Raw genomic sequence first — 24,661 nt, 5'->3', positions numbered from 1 at the left:
TAGAACGAGGAGATGATAATCCGTAATGTGTGCAGTTAATGCGACACGCGGTGACTATCGGAATACTCTAGAAACACCTCGTCGTCCGCTCGCGTCAACGAACTACACTTGATCGGTTTCACAGCGCCGATGATAGCCTCGAGGGCGCTCCTCAGGAGAGCTGCAACTTCTGTCAAACTGTCCTGTTGGTGTGGTTTCGTGTCCGCCAGCCAAGACGAACGCCCCTCGGTGTGCTCACTGCGCGCGCATTCGTTCGATAACGCGAACGGCCGCCGTCGCGGGCGTCAAGGGTGGCGGGGGCGTAAGGGAGCCTCGGGGTTGGAGAGACGAGGGTGCGGACTCACACGCCGAGGGCTCCTTCGCGTCCGTGAAGACATGGTTTGCCTACCACCCGACGTTTTTTCAATCCACCGTCATCCCCGTCCTTACGGTTTGCCAGAAAGAGAATGAGGAATGTAGAAGCACCGAAAAAACGGATGTTTCGTCAAATTTTCGATGGACCCGGGATTAACGTGGGTTCTAATCTTCTTCGTCCCACGCGATTCCTCCGAGGCGCGGCGGGCAAAAAGCTCTTCGCCCCTCCTCTACGCCGAGATAGCCAAAAACGACGGTAAACAGACATCGAGTGACGCACGTAGTCTGTAACTACATGTCCGAGGAATGATTTGATTGAATCGCGGATAGCGGCTGACACTTCCACGGGAAAGGACCAACTCAGAAATTACGTTTACCCATTTTCCAAGCATCGTATCATGAATAATAATACTTCCTCGTAACGATGATCGCAATCAAAGTTTCGCCTAACAGGCTGCTCGCATTTATCAGAGACCTTCGTCATTGAGTTTGGTTTCCGAATTGAACCTCGGGTATGCGGCGTGATGGAAACCGTCTCTGTCGCGGGCTTCTACGAGGGATTTAATTATCCTTGATTTATTATTGATATCGTGTGAGCCCCGCTGTTCCTCCAGCTCAACTCACGCTCCCCCTTCTCGACCAGGGAGCCACTGGAGCGGTGCTTCGCCTTTGGAAAAGACGGAAGATATCTGAAACCAGGGTAGCAAGAAGTGTCGAAAACAGACTCATAAATCAAGATCCCCCCTCGAATCCGTTTTCGCAACGTCATTTCAGCCGCTTCGTCGCAGCGTGAAATCGGAAGACCGAAACACAGGCGCGTGTCGTCACTTTGATGTATGTATGACGTGCAAATTTCGATCCAATTAAACGTTTTTTTTTTTAAATTTAATTACTATTTTTTATAGTCCTGCTTTTAAATCCGTATTTTCCTCCAATATTTCACTCGTACGAGTATATTTACGATCCTCTGAAAACGGTATGAGCTAAAGATAAGGAGGAAGTGATTTCCAGTGATAGGAAGATACGTGCAACTGTATTTTATTATCTGTAGAAAATTTTATACATCTCGTTCAAACACTGTGCTGCAGCTGTCTATCCGGATGAAAATTCGCTGTCAAGATTTGAAAAAAGCCGATTAATTAGCGCGATATTCGGTTCTTGACTAGCCAAACTCTCATCGAGTGTTTGTGTAATGATGAGAGATAACATATGATACCTAGCCGGAATTAATGCAGTCATGTGTTTATCGCGTGGCCGAACGGATTAAGTCCGAAATAAACTAGACTAGGTCAGGCAAGATGGTGGCTTTCGCGTTTCGATACGAAGTGTGGCAGTTTTCCGGGTTAATCCGCAGCTTGTCGATCCGTGAAGACCACTAAATATCGGACACGTCTCACGAAAGGGTGGATTTTATCACCCTCACAAATTCCAACACCAGGCGATATGTTTTTTTTACTCCATTTCTGAAGCTACACTACACTATTTACAGACAGCTTTATAAACAGCTTTTCTAGGCATTTGTAAACGCAGGCGTGAAATCCAATTTCCTCCTAGTACTCGATCGTTTGTCAAAAATACAATGGCGTGACGGCTAGGTGTCTTCTGATATCAAGTAAAAATCATCGACATTGGAGTTTACGAATTGCCTAGAGCGAAAAGCTCAAGTTCGTAGTGCATTAAGAAAAATTTGAGCTCACTTACTACAGAGACCTGCAGCAATAAAGTGCAAATCACTTTAATAAGTGAAAAATCAACCATGTAGTCTGAAAATATTATTAATAATTTAATTTTCTCAACTCAATTTGCTATTAAGTATCGACTAGCTCAACGAACTGGAACTTTGGATAACCGTCAGGATCTGACTTTTTCTGGGTGACCACAGCACCACCTTAATCTCAATTATCAAAGCGTGTAATTTAGATTCCACATACAGACGCACAGATGGCCGTTAATTTTGGGTGAAAGAGGCCTTCAATTGCGAAGTTCCAATTACGTTGAAGCAAGGATTTGGGAATTCAGCTCCTTCCTCGAGCACCCTGCGCTGAAAAGTTCGTGGAAGCCTGTTAAGCGAACCTTGGGCAAACCTTGAGCTTAAAAACTGAAAGGATGAAGGACGTCATAAGTGTTATACGTCCTCGTACTCGGACGCAGATATCTAGGTCCAGGCCACGCAACTCAAATACCCCCGTTTAAATATAATGCAACCTCCTTTTTCCCGCAAGGGTTGCGCCACGCTGGAATGGCAATTACATTACATTGTTGGGCAAAGAGCCTGTCGCTCACTTTTTTGGTAGTATACTCTTGAGCTTCTTTAGCCTGAATAGCCGCCGTGGCATGCTCATCGTCGTGCCCTCTTTCTTTGCATCGTCTGACGACGATTAAACCTCGAAGAAGAAAAAAAAGACACAGTGGCTTATAAATTAAAAAATGAAAAATGAGCGGTGCGACTTTGGTTGAAAATTCGTCACCTCAGTCTGTAAATAAAAATAAAATTATAAAATGATCGAGCAGGTCGTGCGAAATTGTGCCGGAGTGGATTAATTAATGAGACCCGGTAACATTTCCTCAGATGGATAAACCCACTCGGGCGTGATTTCCCGACGAAATAACATTGGCCTAGATCTGGGAAATCTGCAGGTAGAGGTAAGTTGGGTGGATGGGTGGATGGGTGGGCGAAGCCGAGCTGTGATATTATTATATCCCGGATAGTTAATTACCTCCTCAGGTTGGCTGGGCAAAACAAAAACAAACCGATCGATGCTCGACTGGCTGGGTTGGCAGAGCAACGGAAGTGAGAAAACAGGGTCATGAAACTCGGCTAGTCGATTATCAGAAATTTTTCTCCCGTCATGTCATATGAATTAAATCATATAAATTAAATCGTATTAGCCATCTTGTATTCGCATCGCGCGTGCAGAACTTTTTCACTGAAACTCGGTCATTACTACACCCGGTTATAAACCAGAATCCCGGAACTCTTGCTATTTTCTCCTCCAATCACAACTAGCGGTAGTCTGGACGGTTCACAGCTATTTGAACAGCGAACTGCCTCGCGTGTTCTGCAGTGGTAATAGCCCGCTACGATCAGACACAGCAGCTCATTCAGCATTAAAGCTGCTTCCGATCGGATTCCGTTAGTTATCCGACGCTTCCACTTTGTTGGGGTAAAGCAGATCGGAGTGATAAGAGAACGATATGCGCACTGATTCGTCGCGGTTTGATTTTCCAAGCTCTTCCCTGTTGACTTCGAAAATTGGGCTATAAATACTGGAAAAGTATATTACGCTTATTTTTTTTCTGTAGTATTGTATTATACAACTGTTGTATCTCTCGAATTTCATTTTTCTCAATGAAATTGCGCGCAAGCGAAAGCAAACCGCTTCATGATTTCAATAGGTAGCCAAGAAATGAGACTCGAGGGCCGCGCATGCAGAAGAACCAGAGGTTCAGTTAGTGCAGAAATCGCAGGTGCTGGTACAATATGAAGAGGGTTGAGCACGGTCTAAAAATACACTTTTCCGATATATCGACGCATCGTGGTGCAAATTGTACGGCGGATGTGAACAAGTTTTGACCTCGATAACAGATTACGTACGTGGAATGATTTTAATGAAAGACGAATGACTATGAGACGAAATTCTGAGAATTATAACGACATGTCGCTCTGCCAGGTAAATATGTTTCATATTATGTACTATCCCACTGATACATACGTCACCCAAACAGCCCATACGTGACGCCAGGAATCCAGTTCAGAAGATCCCTGAAATGTAAATCTAGCGGCTGTCTTGGTCAATCCGAGAGAAATAAACGCGCACATTCTCGACATTTAAGATGTCGTACTGAAGTAGGTAGGTAGATCTCTGAGACCTTCCTTCCGTCCGCGGTTAAAATTCCAGTCCGAGAATACGGGAGGATATCCAGCTTGTGTATCTACCATAAGCTGATCTTAGAATGACAGAGGTCACGGTAGGGTGGTTGGTAAAGAAATAAAAGTGAGCAAAATTGATGAAAAGTGAAGTACGTAAATTGAAATTTAAAACGGAACAAAGAAAGGAAATCAATATTCACGAACACGTTGCTTTTGCCCACTTTAATGTATAATTAACATGTAATGAAAATGTTCTATAGACTCGAAAATCTGATAAATCCTCCAACTTAGTGTTATACATATTTTCAACAGTTATGGAAAAATTCTATCCACAAAGTTAATCGAGTGTTCTATGTTTTATAGTACACATTTACATGGCCTTTAAAATCTTGACTTCTCATTGAATTTAGAGGATCAGGAGACGATTTTACGTGAAATTACTGCCTCTATTGAAAGATGTACGAAATTAGTACGAAAATTGCCAAAGTGTTAAAAATGAGACGCGGAATTTGGAGCGACGCACTCCGCAGGGGCAGATTTAGGCATGAAACGTAATCGCTGCGATAAGGGTTGGGTAATCCTCGTCCCGAGATTTCCGCGATTCTTCATTGATTCGGAACGAGCGAAAGCAAAGATTCGATATGCGCCGTCAGACAACGTCATGTATCAGGTCCTCGGCATGGGCGCATGGCGTCATCCCCTCTTGCCGCCCTCGCCTCGGCTCCAGACAGCCGAACGTTGTGTCCGTCGGGTGTGCAGCCCCTCCTCCTTTGCCGCCCCATCGCCATAGCAACCCCTGGAGTTCAGACTCCCCGTCCACCGGAATCCCATTCCAGAGCGGCGAGAAACCCGCGGGTGGAAAGAAGAACTACCAACCTACCATCGCCTCTTACAATCTACGGCAATGATACGGCGTAGCCTTAAATCCTGTGACTCTCCGCTTTCGCCCTTGGGCAGAAAAAATTCTCGTAATACTACCCGCGACGGATAAGATTCGGCATCATTTTTTTTGTTTTTGTTTTTTGTTCCCCCACTTTTTTCCTCGCGTGGAATATAACACCTGTACTTGAGACCGTTGGTCAGTCTGTACGAATAACTATACGGTGAAGCTTATTGTTAGATGACAACGAGGGAGTGGTAAATTGACGTATCATGTCGAATTCGATAAAGTAGTACATATAAGCTCTGATTTTTGCAGACTGACTTGAAACGTGAAAGCACGGTAGATTCGTGTATAGCTAACGCGGTTCGCTGCCTGTCTGTTGTTTGTTTTCTCCCATAATCTGCACCGTCATCGGATGGTTTTGCGCATGATATCCAAGATGTTTATCACAGGTTCCACTGTTCTCGGCATGCATTCATAAGCAGCATTGAAATAATAGATATGCAATGCGATTGATGCTTGGTTGTACTCGTAAAGTAGGTATTGTCAGTTACGAGGGGTGGATACCTGGCTGCAAGACTCGGAGTTGGGTGTCTGAAATCAATACCTCGTATAGCATATAGAGAAGTTCGCATCATCGGCAAACTCTTCGAAAAGTTGAAGTAGAATTACCCCTTGGAAACCCGAGAGATGACTCATACGTGTCCAATCGTAGTTTTCGATCTCTGCCAAGTCGAACATCTATGTCGTCATGAAGAGACGTTCGACTGGGCGAGTAGCCGGTTTCCCGTATTTTTTAACCGTTCGAATGAGAACGAAAACGGGATACAACTGACGGAGAAACTTTCAATACTTCTCAAGCAGATACGCGCGAAACCCTCGAGGAGAAAATGCCGAGTTCATGCCCATTTCACTCAGTCCGTTCAGCGGAGTGAAAAATTCGAAGTACTCAAAGAAATTATTTGCATTACTCGAATTGTCCCAATCTGACAAAGCGGAATATAACAAATTAACTTACGGAGCCTGGAAATACGCTGGAACAAATTGACGAGTGATTAAGTGCCTCTTGAATTCTCAGAAGAAGCCGTTTGATCGCCACAGGGTGACATTCGTCGCAGTATTCTTTCAAGATCCGTACAAAGCTCGATAATGATGACTCTCGGACTCCAGTGGAAAACAGCAGTGCTCAGCTGCTGCTGTTTCGCGATATTCTGCTCGGCTAACGATCAGGTGCAATTTACCACCGTGGCGTCTCTGCAGGAGAGTCAACTCGTCGCATCGAAGGAAAACAAAAATCCTGACGGCGGCTGGACCTGGAGTCAACCGGATACGGCGTCATCACTCATCTCCGAAACGCAAACTCCTCCGCCAAACTTCCTCTCGAGTAATTATTTGTCAGGCAAGTAAAAGTGGCTAGTTTTGAGGGAGTAATTCTTCTTCTTTTTCTTCTTCTTTTTCAAATTGCCACGTTATGGCAAATATATATGATTATAAATTTTTGCGAATTAAACGTTCGCGTTGTAAACGACTCGGGATGTCACAGCACGGCGTGACAAAATTACGAGACTGACTAATGAGACCCGTGCAATACAATTTTAAAGGTCGGTAGTGACGTCGTATATGTTAATCGCACAAGCCTTGAAGAGTCGTTATTATCTGCCACCCGTTTACCTTTGATAAGTTTGTTTATTACCCCCATCATTTACCGCTGATTATCCTTAATCAGGACGTAATTTAATTACAGGACAGAACTTCAATCGAAACGGGGGCGTCGCACTGAGGTCGGAATATTTTCCGTACCCGTACGAAGTCGGTCCTCCAGTAGACGATGCGCATCCTGTGTTCGCAAGCCAAAACACTGACAACACTCTAGCGTCGATTAAAAAGCATTTTGCCATTGTCAGTTTCATTGGGCTTCTTCTACTCTTCGCAATAGTCCAGAACAGCATATCTGCATCGAGGCAAAAAGAGGTCTTATCGTTGCGCGAGAAACGTGACGTCGCCGCAATCCATGGATCGGATCCCATGGTTCGAGGATTGGAGAATCCCTCTTGACTTTCCTGAAAAACAATCTTCTCTTGAATTACGGCCAACTTAGTGCCAGACGATGGTTAGGCGAAATTAAAAAATTGTTTTTTTCAGCTCCCCGAGATCGAAGACGTCTTGAGTGAGGATACCAAGGTACGTTGCATGCAGCGTACTCTGTGTCTTGAGAGTAAAAAACTTGGTCAGCATTTGGGAAGAACTGGAAAGCTTCTGGCCAGTTACTTGACGTAAGCTGTAATTATTGCATTTTCAAACATCAAGCATGCATATTCATAATTGCTATCGGCTGTTTACTCGTGGCATTGCAGACGAACTGTCGAAAATTCTTTGGAGGATTCTTCCGGCTGGTACAGACTCCTTCAGGATGCTAGCCAGGCGGGTCTTCGGGGGGAAGATTGTAGAATTCTCTACAGGGATTGCAGCCCCGCTGAGGAATCGAGACCAAAGCTTGATTAGATTGTTGAAAAATAATTGAAATTTCGATTTCCACATTCATTATCATACGTGACTTTAAATATGGGAAAGATAATCTCAGTTTACCGTATCGCAAGAGGCTGTCATCTCAGATAGTTTTCAGAATGATTTGAAATTGGGTGAAATAAGATGAACTGCCCCAGCAAATAATTATACGATATACATTGTAGTCGATCTCAGTTAAGTTCTCCAGGCACCCGGCTAAGAGGTCAGATTTTAAATGAATCTACCCTACATTTGAAACTTTATTTAGCTTTCTATATGTGGAATAGAACAAAGTGTGAATTCATTCCAACTGTTATACTGTTGAAATAATACGATAAACGGCGCTGGGAAAACTGAGTCAAATGCAAGTTTAACATATATTTTTCCCAAGCATTACACGTAATGTTTACTAATGTAAGTTATATATACAGAATATATATATTTTAAAGTAAACTAATCAAGTTTTATTTTTACGTCAAGCATGCATTTATATGTATTATACGTACTTGGTTTCTGGAGGGCTCCAAATTTTCGAATATTTTAAACATTCGTCGAAAAATATTTGCGGTATATCTTGTTAAACGAAGTTTTCGTGAATTTCTTCTCTTGATCAGCTCGGAATATCAGGCAAAAATATGAATTGAAGAAAATGACTGGGACATAGCTATTATTTTCAGTTTCATAGCAAAATTCATGGAACTTATACTTGGATTTTTCATAAGAGAGTTTTTTGCATTTTCTATGCAAACAAGCCTTTTTAAACTCCTGGAAATTCCTAGAAAACGACGTTCTGAAAACGGGTTATCAATATTCTAAAATCCAATCAGTCAAGCACCAAGAAGTGGAAAAAGTTAGACGCGAGTCGGAAAAATCTTATAATTTCTTATTCTCGAGCTTTTTGGTTAAAGTTGAGTCAAAGGTATGCAGACCAGACCGATGAATGATTTTAGCAGATGTCAAAGGTTGACTCTCGTGTCCATATTTCTCCTTGGAATGATTTGGAGGTGATCTGCGGTGAAAAAATAATAAATTAAATATGGCAACTAAGCTGAAGGATCGCACGAAATATTGAGTATAAAATTCAGTGAAATCACGAAAAAATTAACAGGCTAAGCAATGTGAACAAATCGGATGGTATAAGTTGAAGAATCAAATACGGATGATTAATGTTTTTTTTTTCAATTTTAATTACAATATGCTGTGATTTTTTTCAGTTTTTTTTCGTTTTTTTTTCTTGTTTTTTTTTTTGTATTCCTTTATCCGCTACAAACATCGACATCCAGCCTGAACTATTATACAGCAGTCTGCTTGCATTTCACACACTTTTTCATCACTTATTAAAAACCTACATTCGTCGAGCATTATTCAATTATAAAAAAATATCAAATCACGAACAGAACTGAGATAGTTAATAATAATTAATTAACTAAAATAACGCTATTATTATTATTATTGTTGATGTTGTTATTATTATTATCAACATTAAGTTAGGTAGGTATTACATATCAATATTTGCCTCATCTCATTCACATTATGTGTCCGTATCACTACTGCAATACCGCACTAACTAAATTCTTACTTACAGAGATATATGTATATTTATTGTATATACACACACATATGTTGTTGTTGTTGTTGTTGTTATTATCGTTATTATTAAAATTAGTCGTGAGATCGCTTGTTGCAATAGTCCAGGCTTAATTTAAAAACGTAAAATTGTTTAAATATACACGTTAAATGGCAGAAGATCTTCCGAGCTCGCCTCGTCGCTTATATTACATGTATGTATATATACACATATTTATATATATATATACGAATATGTGTGTGTGTGTGTATAAATTATCATTACACTCTCACATATAGTTAACAAACTTTTACCAACCAAATTTTCCTCGGAATGCAAGCAGGAGAGACCAACTCCGAAAGAGCCGTCGCCCCCTCGCCACCTAAGGCAGGCTAATATCTTACCGTAAATCTCTCCCTTCCGTCGCTCTACTTTCGAACTTTATCTATCGTTTACATTTACAGAAATGAGACATAGATTTGACCAGGAAACAGGTAGGTATAATTATTATACAGGCAGGTGTGGTATTTCGTCAATTTGATTATCACTAATAATTTATTTATTTAGCTTTTTTTTTATTTCATTTATTTCTCTCTTTTCTTTATTTAATGTAGGTACCAGTTTTTAAATATTGGTTTTTATAATATACGGCACTTCAGTAAGAGTGAGACGGTTCGTTTTTCGTCAATTCAATAACGAGATTATTATAAGGATTTCTTATAAATGATTATTTATCACGTAGTAATCACAGGAAAAGCAAAACAAAGTATGATATAGTAAAATAAGAATAAGAATAAAAAAATAAAATAAAATAAAAAATACATGTCGCCTACCAATTTCCTACTGTCGGTTTGCAAACTGAGATGGAACTTTCTTGTGTCATGCTACGTGTAGATTTACAATCACGAAACTTATTTAAATTTCACTGATTCCATTCATCTCCATGATTGTAAAATGAAATTTAAGCAAAAGGTATAGCTTCATTGCCTTCCCCACCGTCCAATAGAATTGACAACCCAATTCAATCGTCTTCGAGTCTATTTTCATCAATCTTTCAGATCTCAGTATTGTATGGATCGTAATTCGTGGAAAGGGCGACGATAAATAGCCAAATGAAAGATGAAATATCATTAACAATATTGAATAGAATTTTGCCAAAATTATACTTGAAAAACCTAATTAAGGCAGTGGTACACGAAAAGTCAGTTCAGTTAACTTCTGTATACATAGATGAATTAGAGTGACATCATTAGTTTAATCATAGTTAGACACATGATTGCATTTCCACGTTCACTACTAAACTTGATTCCTGCTTGCATCCCTTTACATATCGCGATGGGTTTTGCCTTCACTCGTTATTACGCTTATTGTTGTTGTTGTTATTATTATTATTATTATTATTATTATTATTATTATTATTAATAATTAATAATTATTGTTACTGTTTTTATTATTATTTTATGATTAAATTATGATTATAAAAGTATATTACTATATTTACACGACTTACACAGTAGTGCTCGAGTTACTCAAATGCTCGCAATTCGATCTCTTTGCCCACCTCTTAAGCCTCGGCAAATTCCCTGCTCGGAATGGCACTGTCATCGTTCTTCACCTACCAATTAAATGCGTATCTATTGCATATCAGCTCAAATTGAATTAAAGAAAATGTAAATAAATAAAACACGCACACTCATCTAAAGCTAAATGACGACGACGAAGACGACAGCGAAAACGAGATCGACGAGTATTTCTTGCGAGTTCTTACGTGATATTGATTATCAACACTGATGTTAAAGGTATATACTCCTATAATATCTTCTTTTTTTTTACGAAATCCCTCGTTTCAAATCGGAGCTTGGAAAAGTGATCGTTACTACTTTGCAAATTTAAATGAAACTAATATCAAGCACGAGAAAATGAGAAAATGAACTAAATGAATATATGCCCGCACTTTTGTATACTTAGAACTCGCAAGAAAAATAACGTATTAATCCGTCGTGAACTTTTGAATACGTGTCTATCATTATATTTAATTTTAACGTTATCACTGCAGTTAAAGTCTAAAAGTTGAATATTCCGTACTTGAATATTCTCTGAAGAGGCTCTGTAAAGAATTCTGGGTGTAAGACAGAAAGTTCACCAAACGGTCATGAACACGATATAATATATGTACATGTGCATTGAGAAGAAGAAAATGTAAAATTATGCGGTACAACAAGAGAAAAATAGCGAAAACAATATCACGAAAAAGAAAACACGGTAATTTGTTTCTTTTATTTATTTCTTTATTGATGCCTTGTTTAAAGTATAGGAAGAGCGCGGCCCAGAAAATCTTTACAAGCCGCGCATTCTTATCCGTTTATGCGATTCTCATACTTCTCATGCTAATGGTTACACAATTTTTATTTCATTTTTTTTTTCAACTTGATCGCCGATACTCGCATTTAAAGGTGTATTTTTTTTTGTCTGTTTTTAAATATATATCAATTTACCATTCATCATTTAATCTACATAGTCGGCGTCAATCAACCCTACGATATAAAAGGAATTCATATTAATATATACCGACTATCGTAATTACTTAATTAATTAAACTATCAATTAATATAATAATAATGACAATAATAATGACAATAATAATAATAATAATAATAATGATAATAATAGTAATAATATGTACAACGTGATCATGCCTATTTCTGTTTTTTTTTTCTATCTCATGCTCAGATCGTGAGACGCGTCGAAATATTATAAAATAGTATATTATTACAATGTGTAATAGTAGTAATAATAGTAATAGTAGTAGTAGCAATAAGTATGTTCGTGACTTTATAATTTATTTATGCTATTATGTGCATTGTTTGTTTTCTTCAAATGTCATCAAATTAAAATGTTTTTCTTCCTCTTTAGGCTCATGTACGTCGGCGCCACGATGATAATTAAAATAACAATAAAAAATACGCTTAACACATAACGTACTTTATGAATTATTATTATCATCATTATTTGATGAGCGTGTATCTTAACATTTATCACCGTTGTCTGTTTCTTGAAGTAAGAATTCTGACAATTTCCGTACGGTACGTCGCAACGCCACGAGCCGTTTAGCAATCACACGTCATTCATTTAAAAACCAAAACACAGGTTGCGAGCACGTCATACTGTCTAAATCCGACAGTTGCGATATCACATCGCCCTCTCAAATCTGTGTTGTACAAACAAAATAAAAAAAAATAAGAATTTATATACTCTCCTCGGAGACCAGTTATAAATTGTTGATGCTGTTAATTTTCTATTGGTATTCGTTACATTACGGTTCACATTTTCACCGCTCCATTATGCGCGGATGGATAGTCGTTGGGTTACACTGACGTAGGTTTAGATCGATGACAGTTTTAATTCATGTTTGGAATTCTGCCAATGCCCATGTTCAGTCAGTTTGTCTTCTTCTAGCAGCAGTAGCAGCAGTAACAGCAGCAGCGGCAGCAGCAGCGGCAGCAGCAGCAGCAGCAATAGTAGTAGTGTAGTAATAGTAGTAGTAGTAGAAGTAGTAGTAGCAATAGTTGTAGTAGTAGTAATAATAGTAGTAGTAGTAGTAGTAATAGCAGTATAGTATTATCATTTATTGTTACTTTTTGTATTTTTAGTTACTTCAGTTTAGCCGAGGTAATAGTTTTTTCATTTACTATTTCTTTCTTCTTGTTTTGTAAGAAAATTCACTGGATGGTTGCTTTTTACTTTTATGCAATAGTCCATCGCCTATACATATATTTTCTCTTTCGATTTCTTTCCCACTCTCTCTCCACTTTTGTGTTTCTACGTATCAGTCGCTCCCTCTTCTTCTTTATCGATCTTTATACTAGCCATTTCCTTTAACCTGTCATCATTTTTCACACTCCATGCTAAAATTTTCCACTGCAATTAGTTACATCTAGAGCACGCTTATAAAATACTTGAAACGAACTTGAGTCCATCGAAAAAGTGGCTCAGGCAATTTCAGCTGCGGTTGTCACACTACTACACACAGATTTCTATTTTTTTTTCATCTTCTCTTACTTCCTTCCCTCACTACTATTTATCGTGCTGGTCATTTTAGTTAAAAATTACAAAGTTTGGTTTTGTTTGGGTCATTCTGTTTGGTTTTTTTTTTCTTCTTTCGTCCATTTGATTTAAGAAACTCGCCCTTTGCGGCCTCCAGGCTCGACTAAGTCTAATTTTTTATTTTACTGGCCAACCGTGGAGCACCGCCGAGTCGCTGATCAAGATTGTTCATGTGTTTTGGTATCTCTTCCTCAACCCCGAAACGGTTTTCCTTGCAGCCCGCCCCACACATCACCTTTACGCGAACGCATTACAATTTTTGCTTTCCTCTTTTTTTACATCTTCATTTTTCTTTTATAATCTAACAACGTATGAAACAAAAAAATAAAAAACGCGGATACATGTGATGTGAAGCGTCCAACGCCATCCCGTTGGTGTAATAACAATTAATAAATGCTCTACGATTTTAATCGTAAGGACAACATAAAACAACAATATCACCTAATAGTTTAGCGTTTTTCCTCATATGTTTCTTTAATTAATTCATTTTATGTTATTATTTTTTAAAAAATTTTCTGGGTATTAATTTTTTTTTGTTTTTTTTTTTACAAATTTTCATCTGTTCTTTCTTCATTGTCTCTTCGGTGAGGTGTACTGACTTTCTTAATTTTTTTCTTTTTATAATTTTTTTTTTTTTGGATCGTTCGAAGGAAGAGGAGAAATTCTTTACAGTAGATGAAGCCATCGATACTGTTCTTCATGTGACGTTTAAAGCCACTATAATTATCTGATAACACTTTCAGCTGTTGCTGATATTTTTGTTTTTTTTTTTTTGAATTTTTTCAACGTGTACAAAACAAATTTTCATACTATAAATTTTGGCAGAGGGAAATTTTCTTTTTCTTACTAATTAGTTCATTTCTTCTCCTTGTTTTATTTAATTTCAACCATTTCTGTCTAGATATTTTAGACAGTCGTCTGGAAGATTATATATATATATACCATATAAATATGTGTGTTATGTATATACGTATATATGTATAGAGGATCCTACGCACGTGTGTGCTGCTGATGCGTATTATCGAACACTATAAAGAGAAACACGACAGACTAGACTTAATATTAATAATCGATCTTCCTCGAACGTCCCAACTCCCGACCCAATCCAACTCGAAAAACAGAAGGAAAAAACAAAACTACAAAAACAATAAAGAACTTTGGAATTTCGATTTAGTTTTTAGGTGCGGCGTGTGTCTTGTCGCTTAATAACCAACCGTTCGCGACACACGTGGTCTTTTTTTCTAAGGATTCAGTCGATCAGAGGCGGGAGAGATTACTGCAATTGCTTCCCGTTGCGTATCATCGGCAATGGTACTATCATAATCTATCTCTGTCACTTCATGGTTGTTGGTGTCGTGGTCGTAGTTACTGATGCTGATGCGAGATGAAGCCGGAAGATCACTCTGTGGTTACCTTCTGTCCCGGTAGAGGAGGTACGTTTTTATTGCCTGGGGCAGTCTTAGCTCGTTGATTCTGCCCTCGAGTCTCTGCTTACCGACCCGTTTTCGAATTACTCTCCGGCAGAGGTCCATCAGGGGTAGAGGTTCGGCTGTAAATTCAACGAATGCGCGAATAAGTTATTACTCTTCGACGTCGAGGGTAAAGGATGACTTCAAATAAATATTTCTCCACTCACGATCAAGGCCTCCGATGTACTTCATCGTGATTTCACAGTGTCCCCAAACAGCTGAGACTATCGGATGAAGTTTCCTTCCTTTGAGTCCTCTGAACGCCACTCCCAAGTACTGACCGTCGACGACGAAGGATAACGTACCTTCGTCCATGTCCAGGACCACTGAAATTTTACATTCATCAACTATTGTTGTAAAAATTTGTTATTCGTTTTTCTAATTACGTAATTGACCAAACTTGACAATTTGTAGAAACTGCACGATCTACTTTCAAAAGACGCCATAATCACAGTTCGAAATTGTCCCACTAAATCCTCGTAGGCTTTGAAAACGTTGGATATAAAATAAAGTAGACTTAAAAAATAAAAAATAAAACTCACCCAAAAATTTGTCAGGAACGATGAACGTTTCGTCCGATTTTAACAGGGCTGGATACGTGACTCCGTTATTGTTTTTCGCGTCGTGATAGAGTTTGTTTCTACCCAGGTCCCAACCCCAGCTGAGCTGGTTGTTGCCGACCAGACTTTGGTAGCCAACACTATGAAGAGGTGCTTCCGCCGTCGCCACGCCGACCACAGCGTGCGTTCCTCGCTGCCGCGTACTCCAGTGTAATTCCCAAACGTGGAGACCCTTCGTGTACCCGATGCGCCCTCGTATGCAATCCGTGCTCTGTGCTACGGGATGGCGATGAAAGGTCAACTTGTCGTCATCCTGAAAATTTTTCCAAACTCCGATAATAAGAAAATCTATATACCTGATTGCGAAAAGTTGTGGAAAAGAGTGAAAATAAAAAAAGAGTGTATCCTGGGATTTTGGAGTTTTTCGAAACCTACCTTGACGAATATATTGAGACTACGGTCATCGGCGTTCCAGCTATGGCTGATCTGCGTCTCTCTCGAGGCGGGCGGCATGTCGAGGAGGACATCCAGGCGAGCTGGACGCGAAAAATCCTGCGCCAGTTCTCTGGGTACAACAGGCTTGTACGTGACTGCTCCGCTGCCAACAACACCTACGCCGCCTCCAGTTCCCGCACCGCTGTCACGTGTCACGCTCTTCACGCCGCCTGTAATTCCAAGTATGCATGAATTAGAGAGAGAGAGAGAGAGAGAGAGAGAGAGAGAGAGAGAGAGAGAGAGAGAGATAAAGTTGCAAACAAAAAGAAAAATTGCACAGCTGCCACGGATATATACAGACTAATGCTATTTGTTCGTCGCTTTAAGCTTGCAATATTTTCGAAAAACCGTAGGTTGCATGTACCTAAAATGCGCGCTTTCGCATTATACCTAAGGTTCCGAAGGTCCCGAATTTTATTTATATCACACATGCACCGATCGAGAATATCAGCATTTAAACTACAGCGTGTAGAATATTTGTTGAGAGACTTCATTTTGCAAACACAGTCCGCCAATTACAAGGCTGTACAAACATCACTGTCGACATATCGGTAACTGTACCTGTACCTGTACCTGTACCTGTACCTACCTATATGCGCCTTTTGCACGTTTCGACGTGTCCCACTTGCGCTGTCGTTAACGTTATTTTAGCCCAACGTATTTGCGTGAGTTTCGCTTTGGATGGAACATTAAAGAGTTTTCAGCAGCGGAGCTCAAAAGCGCTTCTATCGTTTTTCGAGACGCACTTATCGGAGTGACCTTTTGACCGAAATTGAAATATCTGAATCTCGTACGGCTGACACGCAATGCGATACTGCATACATTAGATTTCTGTTTCTTTTTCTTCAGTCTCGCCTGTTTTATGTCTCATTGATATGCCAGATATTTTCCGACCAAGCGTATATGTAAAACGACCCAGCGAAGACATTCACATTCGTGTCCATATTTCAAGCACCTGTCCATCAGGCGCCAAATCGAGGAAGTTGTTGACATTTGATCTACGATAGTCTTCAAGATAACTGCCCATTTTTCTGATGCAGTTAAAAATTTCTCAATCCTTCAGAAGCGAATGAAACGAGAAAAAATTGACAACTTGCGTTGTAAGTATAACGAGTGATTGCTGCTGCAAAGTTTCCGCGTTGAATCAACTGGAGGAGAAAGATCGACTAACAATAAGACGTAACAGAAGAATTGATTGTCGCTATTACGATCCGAGGTTGACCGATAAAATTCTTTGGGGTAAAGGAATAAACAGAAATCACAGCATGACAACTCCAAGTCCAAAAGAATTGCGAGAAAATTTCCCACTGTAGCAGAATTATTTCTCCACGCAGCACCACCGAGAGGAAGTATAACAAGAATTAAAAATACCTGATATCTATAAGAATTTAGGGCAGGAGGTGAATCGAGGAAAACTAAGGAACAGCGGGAAGATTGCGCAGGTCTCCGTCCGTGAGTTTGTACATAAGGAAAGTGTCTCGTAGAATCCCGCCCTCGGGTTAAAGTAGCCGGGACTCCGTGGTTCTCGAGATCCCTCGGTAACCGTAGTATAACGTATAATATATCTCTTTGGAAGAAGAAGGTCGTCGTCTGAGCCGGAGGCTGCAGGGCGAGAAGGAAATACACAGGGAGGCTGAAGTGTGGTACTTGCTTGCGCAGCTGTCTCTGCGGTCTGAAAGCCTCGAAGGGTCGAACCTTCGGCCGAGGAGGGTAGCCGACCCTCGATGCAGAAGTCTCTTTCGAGGCCCTGACGAACCCAACCTAAACCCGAACCCCCTGAGTTCTGACCCTGTGGCCCATCCCGATTTCTGGGGTATAATAAACTCGGCCCTGATCCTCACCGCAATCGTAAATTCTTCGATCCGACACACAGCTGGAAGGTGTCAAGACAGCCCTTGATGCCGAGTAAGATTAACGCCGATGCTTCTTGCGCTGTACATTGTATGATGTTTTGTCAGCGTGTGTATCGTTATACGTAATATCTGCGACGGAAAAACTTTCACACGTTGGGAATTTCTTTATAGGTATGATAAAGGTATCTGGTAAAAAATTGTTGCATCGTAAATGCGATAACTTTTATATGATATTTGAAAACTTTGATATGATTTCAGTGCCAATCACAGCTTTTAAAATGCATTTCTGTTCGTCGTATACGCTGTTTCCAATTCGAATGTCACCCATATATAATATAACAAGCTGAAGCGTATCATCCAAGTTTAATTACGTTCTCGATCTGCGACAAAAACATATCTCCGATCCAATACCAAGTTACGCGGGGCTTCCCGGAAGATCCGTCGATACATGCATCTAATTTCTCTCTATAACTCTAAAAAACTGTCGTTATTTCCCGTGGGTAACTAGCTCTGCGTGAGATGAAACTATATAGGTATAATATATATATATATATATATATATATATATATATATATATACAGGATATATAAATCCGATCCCGCGTAATACGGATCGGGAAAAGTTTCTTAAACCCAATCGAATATATAATCTGACCTGAAATCTTTTGGCCCATGTTCATGCCACGGTGGTGGGATCGATGGTGGGGATGATGCCGGTGATGGTGAGGGTGGTGACGGTGATCGCTGCACTGCTTCCCCGCGGGCAGCTTGTGTCTGTGGTGGCGTGTCCCTGTTGTCGTCGTCGTCGTCGTTGTAGTTGTGTGTTGATGGTGGTGGTGATACCCGGTGGCCGGTGGTGGTGCACCCCCGTCCAACCCGCCGCCTCCGCCTCCGCCGCCGCCTCCTCCTCCTCCTCCTGCTCCTCCTCCTCCTCCGCCTCCTCCCCCTCCGCCCCCGCCGCGGCCTCCTACCGCCCCCCCGCTTCCAAGACCCCCGCCTCCCCCGGTTCCTCCAGTTGCCCCAGTTGCTCCGCTGCCGCGGCTTCCGCCCCCGCTAACGCAACGACTCGCTTTATACCTGTAACAATGATGGCAAAAACAAACGTCAGTTTACAGATATATGGTGGGTTAATGTGGGTAGGTGGTTGTAATAACAGACACAATATCGAGGTGTCAAGACGACCTGTAACCTTTCTAAATGCAACCATCGCATAAATCAACAGCTGTACAGCGGTATTGTTGAAGCACATAATATTAAAGGTCGTTTTTAAGGATATATTGTTTGTGGTATAATTATTATTGTGATATAATATTATTACTGCGATATAAGTTTTGAAATACGAAAACGACAGTGTACTGTCAGTTTCGTGTTGGATGGATTACAACCTTCACATTTAGAACTCTTGCAATTCCGAAAATGAGTTGAAAACTTTTTTCTAAAAATGTGTTTCATCAGCACTTAAACTCAGGTGACAATTAATAGCTAAACGTTTTAATGTTCATTTGAATCAGGTAGTGAAGATCGAAAATGAAAATTTGGTCAAACACCTTAAGCCCCCAATGTTTGATAGAATTAAACTTTCAAATTGAATTAATACTTTCAAAAAATCCAATACGTTTGGATGCTAACTCTGGCTGCTAGCTTCAGCTTTACTTTGTTGATGATTTCAAGTTCAAACATCATTTCCAATGATTCAGCATAAGCTCTTATTAATCTATGTTATCGCAACATCGGGGAATAATTTCTCACTGCACGTATACAGCAGGTGGATTCTGTATATGCAGGACGTGTTACAAATCACGTGGTATTTTGCCATCCGCGATTTATACACAAGCAATTCGATACTTTTCATCACATCGAGTAGGCAACAAGTTTGTATCCTCTTATCATTTCTCTACGTTATACATGCACACATTGCAGCTACACCTGTGCATTCGCAGGTTAAATTATTATGCAGTGAATTTAATACGCAAAATAATACGTAACGTACTTCGCAGATTTTTCATTGTTGAAAGTTACCTATTGTAACGCGGTATATGAGCGAGTCGCTATATTGTTTGACAAAGTTAGCGCACGTCAGAGGGTTTTTACGTTGTTCAAGAGCGGAGTTTTCTCCTGGTTTCATCTACAACGGTGTCGAATTTTGTTACCGAAACTTTCTTCGCACAAAAGATCAAGGCGAGAAACTTCGGTATATAATATCAGATAGAACGTCATTTGAAGAATGAAAAGACCTGGACGGACAATCGTTCGTCATAAGTTTTTTCCGCTTTATATATTTCCTTTCTTTTGGATGAAAGCAAAAAAAAGAAAAGCGAGTTAGAAAATAAAGACGAGTGACGTGAAATCGTTTAATAATTGGGTACGTAGCGTACTTTTGCAACGAAAAAAAAAAGAAAGAAAAAATTGACAGACAAACTGTACTGAATGTGAAGCTTCTTTAATGAAGCGTTAAAATTTCAGTTTAATCATAAAAAATTGGAGAAACGCTATTCGCGATGTCGAGAGAGGACAAAGAAGAAAATGAACGAAGAAATAATACATTGAGAAAAAAAAGTAAGACAACAGTACGTGCAAAGGATCCGTTAGATTGGTGATTGCGAATCGAATCAACTGATCTGTGGTAAGTGAAAGGTGAGCAATTAGCATTTTTTTAAATCGATCTTCTGTTTTTCGACTTCCCTTTTCGCAATGATGCACCGCGCTAACGATCAGATCAGTATTTTGTCTTCTATAATTTTTACCAAACTGTACCAAAAATATGGTGAGAAACCAAACGATCGGAGAGACGAGAAAAGGGTGGTGAAAATAAGATGAAACTAACATCCCACGCTTGTATAAAGAGACTGTTCGTATAATAGCAGTGAGAGAAATATCAGGGACAAATGTCAACTCACTCACTCTCTATAATACACTCCTAGGCGAGATTTTGTTACCTTGACCACGTCTGGACTTCGCGTGCTTGCGACAGCACATCTTGCAACCAATATCCATCCATAAACGGGACGGCGAGCATCTCGCAACTTTGAGAAGTCGCACAGCGAAATGCCAAATGACAAACTTTCATATAAATTTGTTACCGAAGGGTCTTTTCATATTACATTATACATCAACATCGTATTCGTCTTGAGGAATAAGACTAAAAGTATGAACTCGCGTGTTTTGATTGAGTTAGAAAAAGAAAAAGAAAAAAAGAAACATATATAATCACGGACAACTCATTATACTGTAATTCCAAAAGCAGGAGTTGCTGTTTCCAGAAAATACTCACGATCAATTACGGATACTCATACTGTTGTTAATTCGTTCAATATTAAACCGAATGTGAAAAAACAAAGTGAATGTTCATCGCGTGATTCATCCGAAGACCAGCACCCGGTATGTTGCGTCAGGTACAGACATGAAACACACACGTCTTTGAATGAACAAGGATCACACCAGCTGGAGTATTCCGGATTAGCACGGTCGCGTCAAGGATGGAGGGTGCGAAAAATAAGGGTACAGGGTCGATGTACCTGGGGCTATTAGCATAAATTAAGGACATCGAACGACACTAACGTCGCTGATACGAGCCGTTGCAGAATACGATTCGCATAAAGAGGACATCAGAGATCAGAGCCGATTGGTACAGCATTGACCACAGGCTACACCGATGGATGCGCGATGTGCAACTAACGGGAGAATCACTCGGCTGACACAACGTAACTGCTTGCTGTTTCTGCTGGTGTTTCACTGACTTAACCAGAGGCCATGCTACTTCCGTCAGCGCTCACTTCCGGCCACGGATACCGAGTGACCAACAATTCCCGTCAACTCTGCCACAGGGTTTGAACAGACCGTGGCGATTAAATGGAAACAAATAAAATCTGCGATCTCACAGCTTCTTGTCGTCGTCATGGATTGTCTCAACTCCGAGATAAGTCTCAACAGCTAACGTCATTCGATCTACAAGCTAAGGCGGTTGCACTTATATCATGACATTTCCTTCGGCCACACGAGGCTGCTTCGAAAGTACCGTCGTGCAACCAGATTAGATAAGAGTCTCAGCCGAAACTCGAAACATATTTCCTCGACAGTTATTCCACAGTGTAAAGTCACCGCGTAGTTTAGCAATAAACCCTGACAATTTCCACTCACCATTAACCAGAATGAAATCAATATTTTCCAGTAGTATGCGCGTGAAAATATGGCTTACGTGCGAGTTTGCATCGAGAAGTTTTGGTCACCAGCTGAGGTTTATTTCAAAATTCCACATTTTCGTACGATTAAGTGAAATTTTTTGTGCCTTTGAGGTGTTTAAAGTTTTCCAGGTGACTGCAATATTAAATAGAACGTAACGGAAGGTTTCCAACTTTGAAGTTGCGATGAACCGCATGCAGCAATCGATGGTTATCGCAATGGAAGCTCTCTATCAGCAGAGTGACCAGACCACGAGTTTTCACCGTACAAAGAGATGCATTTGTCGAATAGTTTTCGACCACTGACAGTAGGTACGACACATGAGAGCTTTTCTATGTAGGCTAAAACCAGTCAAATTCAAGACTTTGTTAACTTCGCGTCTTCTTTTTCTTCTTCTTTTCATTGAGCCAAACAAAACTCACAAAATCAATTTCACACGAATAGATAGATTGGATTTCTGATAAGTTTGAAAAAGTTAACACGCTAATTTCCCGCGCCTCAAGAGTTCCGATACAAAAATTAGATCACTATGCCAGATATATTTCCCATTTATGAAACAAGTGCGGATCCAAGATAATAAAAAAATTCATTCGAGTCTCTGATATGCACCCTGCAGAATTTTTTTCATCCATCAACGATTTGAACGACAATCCTCAATTCCGTGCAATTTCGCACGACACGATGCATTTCGACAAAAACAAATCGACAATAATCATGATGATAAAAAAATATTTTTCCAATTTTCTTTTCGATGCATATATTTGAAAAAAAAGCAAATAAAATAAAAAGAGAAAAAAAGAAGAGTAGACAGAGGGAAAAAAAAATCCCTGGAGCCGCCAGTGCGTTTTGGGCTGGGTGGAAAGCATGGGACTGTGGCAGGGGCGCGTCTGGCTGCGGTATTGATCGGCGACTCCCCTCGGCACCGCCGCCGCGTCCCGAACCATCCAGAACCACCCCCGACCCCCACCCCAAGCCCCCAGGCCCCCGCCCCCGCGACTCGAGCGGTAAAAATACCCCGGGAAAAATCCTCGACGCGAGGTGTATACCAGATATATATACATATATATATATATATATATATATATATATGTACGCGTAGACTATATGTAGAGATGATTGTTGTCGAGAGATGCATAACCGTTGCGTTCGAATGGGATCGTCCCATCGGTCGGACTGTGGTCGACAGGACACAAAAACCCCTGCAGACTCCCCATGTCGGGCGAGGGGCAGCGCTATGCAGTCGAAGGGATGGAATGAATTTGATAAAAAGCAAAGAGAGAGAAAAAAAAGATAAAGATTTGAAAAAAAAGAAACACGATTCAAAGCGTCGCGGTAACGACGGACGGAATTCGCCGCACTTACAAATAAAAAAAAAATTAAAAAAAAAAAATTATGGGACTGACGTTTGATTTTACAGATAAATATTTAATTACATGTACTAGCTGTGACAGATTGAATACGTAGCGTAGAACGTAGTTTTGAACTAACGTTGCTTTTTAAAGTTATATATATATATATATAATACGTGGATGTTTTATTATATTTATATGTGCAAATTCGATCGCGAGGGGAAAATATGTGAACGTAATTTTTCTTCTCTCTCCCCACTTTGCAAATCTTACAACTAACCCCATTTCAAATAACCCAGAGGTATAGGCCAGCGGCAAAACTACATACTCAGACAGGTGCAGAAAGGCAAGAGATTAAATCTCCGTTGACAGGTGTCATTTGCGTCGATTTATAAAACTTTCAAGTAAATAAAGTACGACGGAGTTGCATTTGTTACATTACTATACTGCTGCAACGTTTCGAAGCTTAGAAATATATTACAACTTTGCCGCGAGTCAATTATTCTTTGAGTTGTTATACTTGCCTTAGTATCGGGTAGCGGGAAAAAAAATTGCTGCTCTCTGAAGTCTGTGCAATCAGGTGCAGCATGGAGCGATTAATAATGTCTTCAACCTAACTGTAATTAGTTGTTTCAGTAGACGGTTTTTTTAAACCACATTGATTATATTTTCGTAAGCGATTGATTGTATACAGCTGTGCAAAACTAGTATACAAGTTTTACGGATCTTGAAAACAAATTACTAATCGTTAAAAAAAAAAAACAATTTCGTGAAATTCTTTGCATTCATCGTCGGTTTCCGTCGCTTCTTAATTTACACGAATGCAAAACCTGCTGGAAATTATCGGTATTTCCCCGACTGCGGAACAATATTTTTCTCCGAAGTATTTCGCATCGACCGTATTGCAACAATGTACTGAAACAACAATAATATAAGAATGTCAAGCCCGAAGAGAAACCGCAGAGCGTCTGCAAAGCGCGAAGCGAAGTCTGGCTCGATTTTGAATCGTATTACAGGCATAATAATTGATCAAACAACATGCCAGGTATTCGAAGTACAGTTTATACACGGTGTTATGTATATATCGAATAGCCCGAACGACGAACAAACGAACGAACATTAGTGCCAACCCGTCGACACGCACCGTAAATAAAGGTGCAGGCAGGTATGGAAGGGTGGAGGGGTGGTAGTCGTATATACCCAATACGGTAATTCCCATAATTCCTCCATACCCTATTTCCCGTATTGGTCCGATTCGGTATCACGCGACGCGAGTGGCTCGAGCAAGTCGATTTGACTCTAAATTCGTATCGCGTGTCCCGTTTGTAATATTCAAGATAAGATGGTACCAAGATTCCATAATAATTTCTCCCAAGAAGAGTAATTTTAACTTTTCACTTCGGCTTCAGAGCGTGATAAAAATCGTCGGTAATTCTCAATTGAAAAACCGTCAAGAGTCAGTACGTATAATG

At 40.2% G+C, this 24,661-nt stretch overlaps 3 protein-coding genes across 3 annotated transcripts in view; 1 reads left to right on the top strand and 2 right to left on the bottom strand.

Annotated features, from left to right (window-relative positions):
- Positions 1–6,260: 6,260 nt before the first annotated feature.
- LOC124416271 lies at positions 6,261–7,665 on the top strand. Its single transcript, XM_046897201.1, has 4 exons — positions 6,261–6,507; positions 6,853–7,136; positions 7,251–7,381; positions 7,463–7,665. Exons 1-4 carry the CDS (start codon positions 6,261–6,263, stop codon positions 7,608–7,610), a joined length of 810 nt encoding a protein of 269 aa, XP_046753157.1. The 3' UTR covers positions 7,611–7,665.
- Positions 7,666–12,863: 5,198 nt separating this feature from the next.
- Positions 12,864–18,569, bottom strand: LOC124416526 (protein gustavus). The gene is made up of 5 exons (XM_046897682.1): positions 18,317–18,569; positions 15,749–15,978; positions 15,296–15,626; positions 14,921–15,079; positions 12,864–14,833 (listed from the first exon to the last, which is right to left on the bottom strand). The coding sequence occupies exons 1-5, from the start codon at positions 18,339–18,341 to the stop codon at positions 14,694–14,696; spliced, it is 885 nt and encodes a 294-aa protein (XP_046753638.1). The 5' UTR covers positions 18,342–18,569; the 3' UTR covers positions 12,864–14,693.
- A 39-nt stretch (positions 18,570–18,608) lies between these two features.
- LOC124416270 (POU domain, class 4, transcription factor 1-like) overlaps positions 18,609–24,661 on the bottom strand; it is a gene marked incomplete at its 3' end in the record, with an annotated part of 70,431 nt that continues 64,378 nt past the window's right edge. Inside the window, exon 2 of the mRNA XM_046897200.1 lies at positions 18,609–18,738. Within this exon, the coding sequence (XP_046753156.1) occupies positions 18,609–18,738 (130 nt within the window). The remainder of the gene's footprint in view (positions 18,739–24,661) is intronic.

Source organism: Diprion similis, chromosome 2 (assembly GCF_021155765.1).
Source record: "Diprion similis isolate iyDipSimi1 chromosome 2, iyDipSimi1.1, whole genome shotgun sequence".
NCBI classification, from domain to species: domain Eukaryota; kingdom Metazoa; phylum Arthropoda; class Insecta; order Hymenoptera; family Diprionidae; genus Diprion; species Diprion similis.
This window is presented reverse-complemented; position numbering and strand designations above follow the sequence as displayed.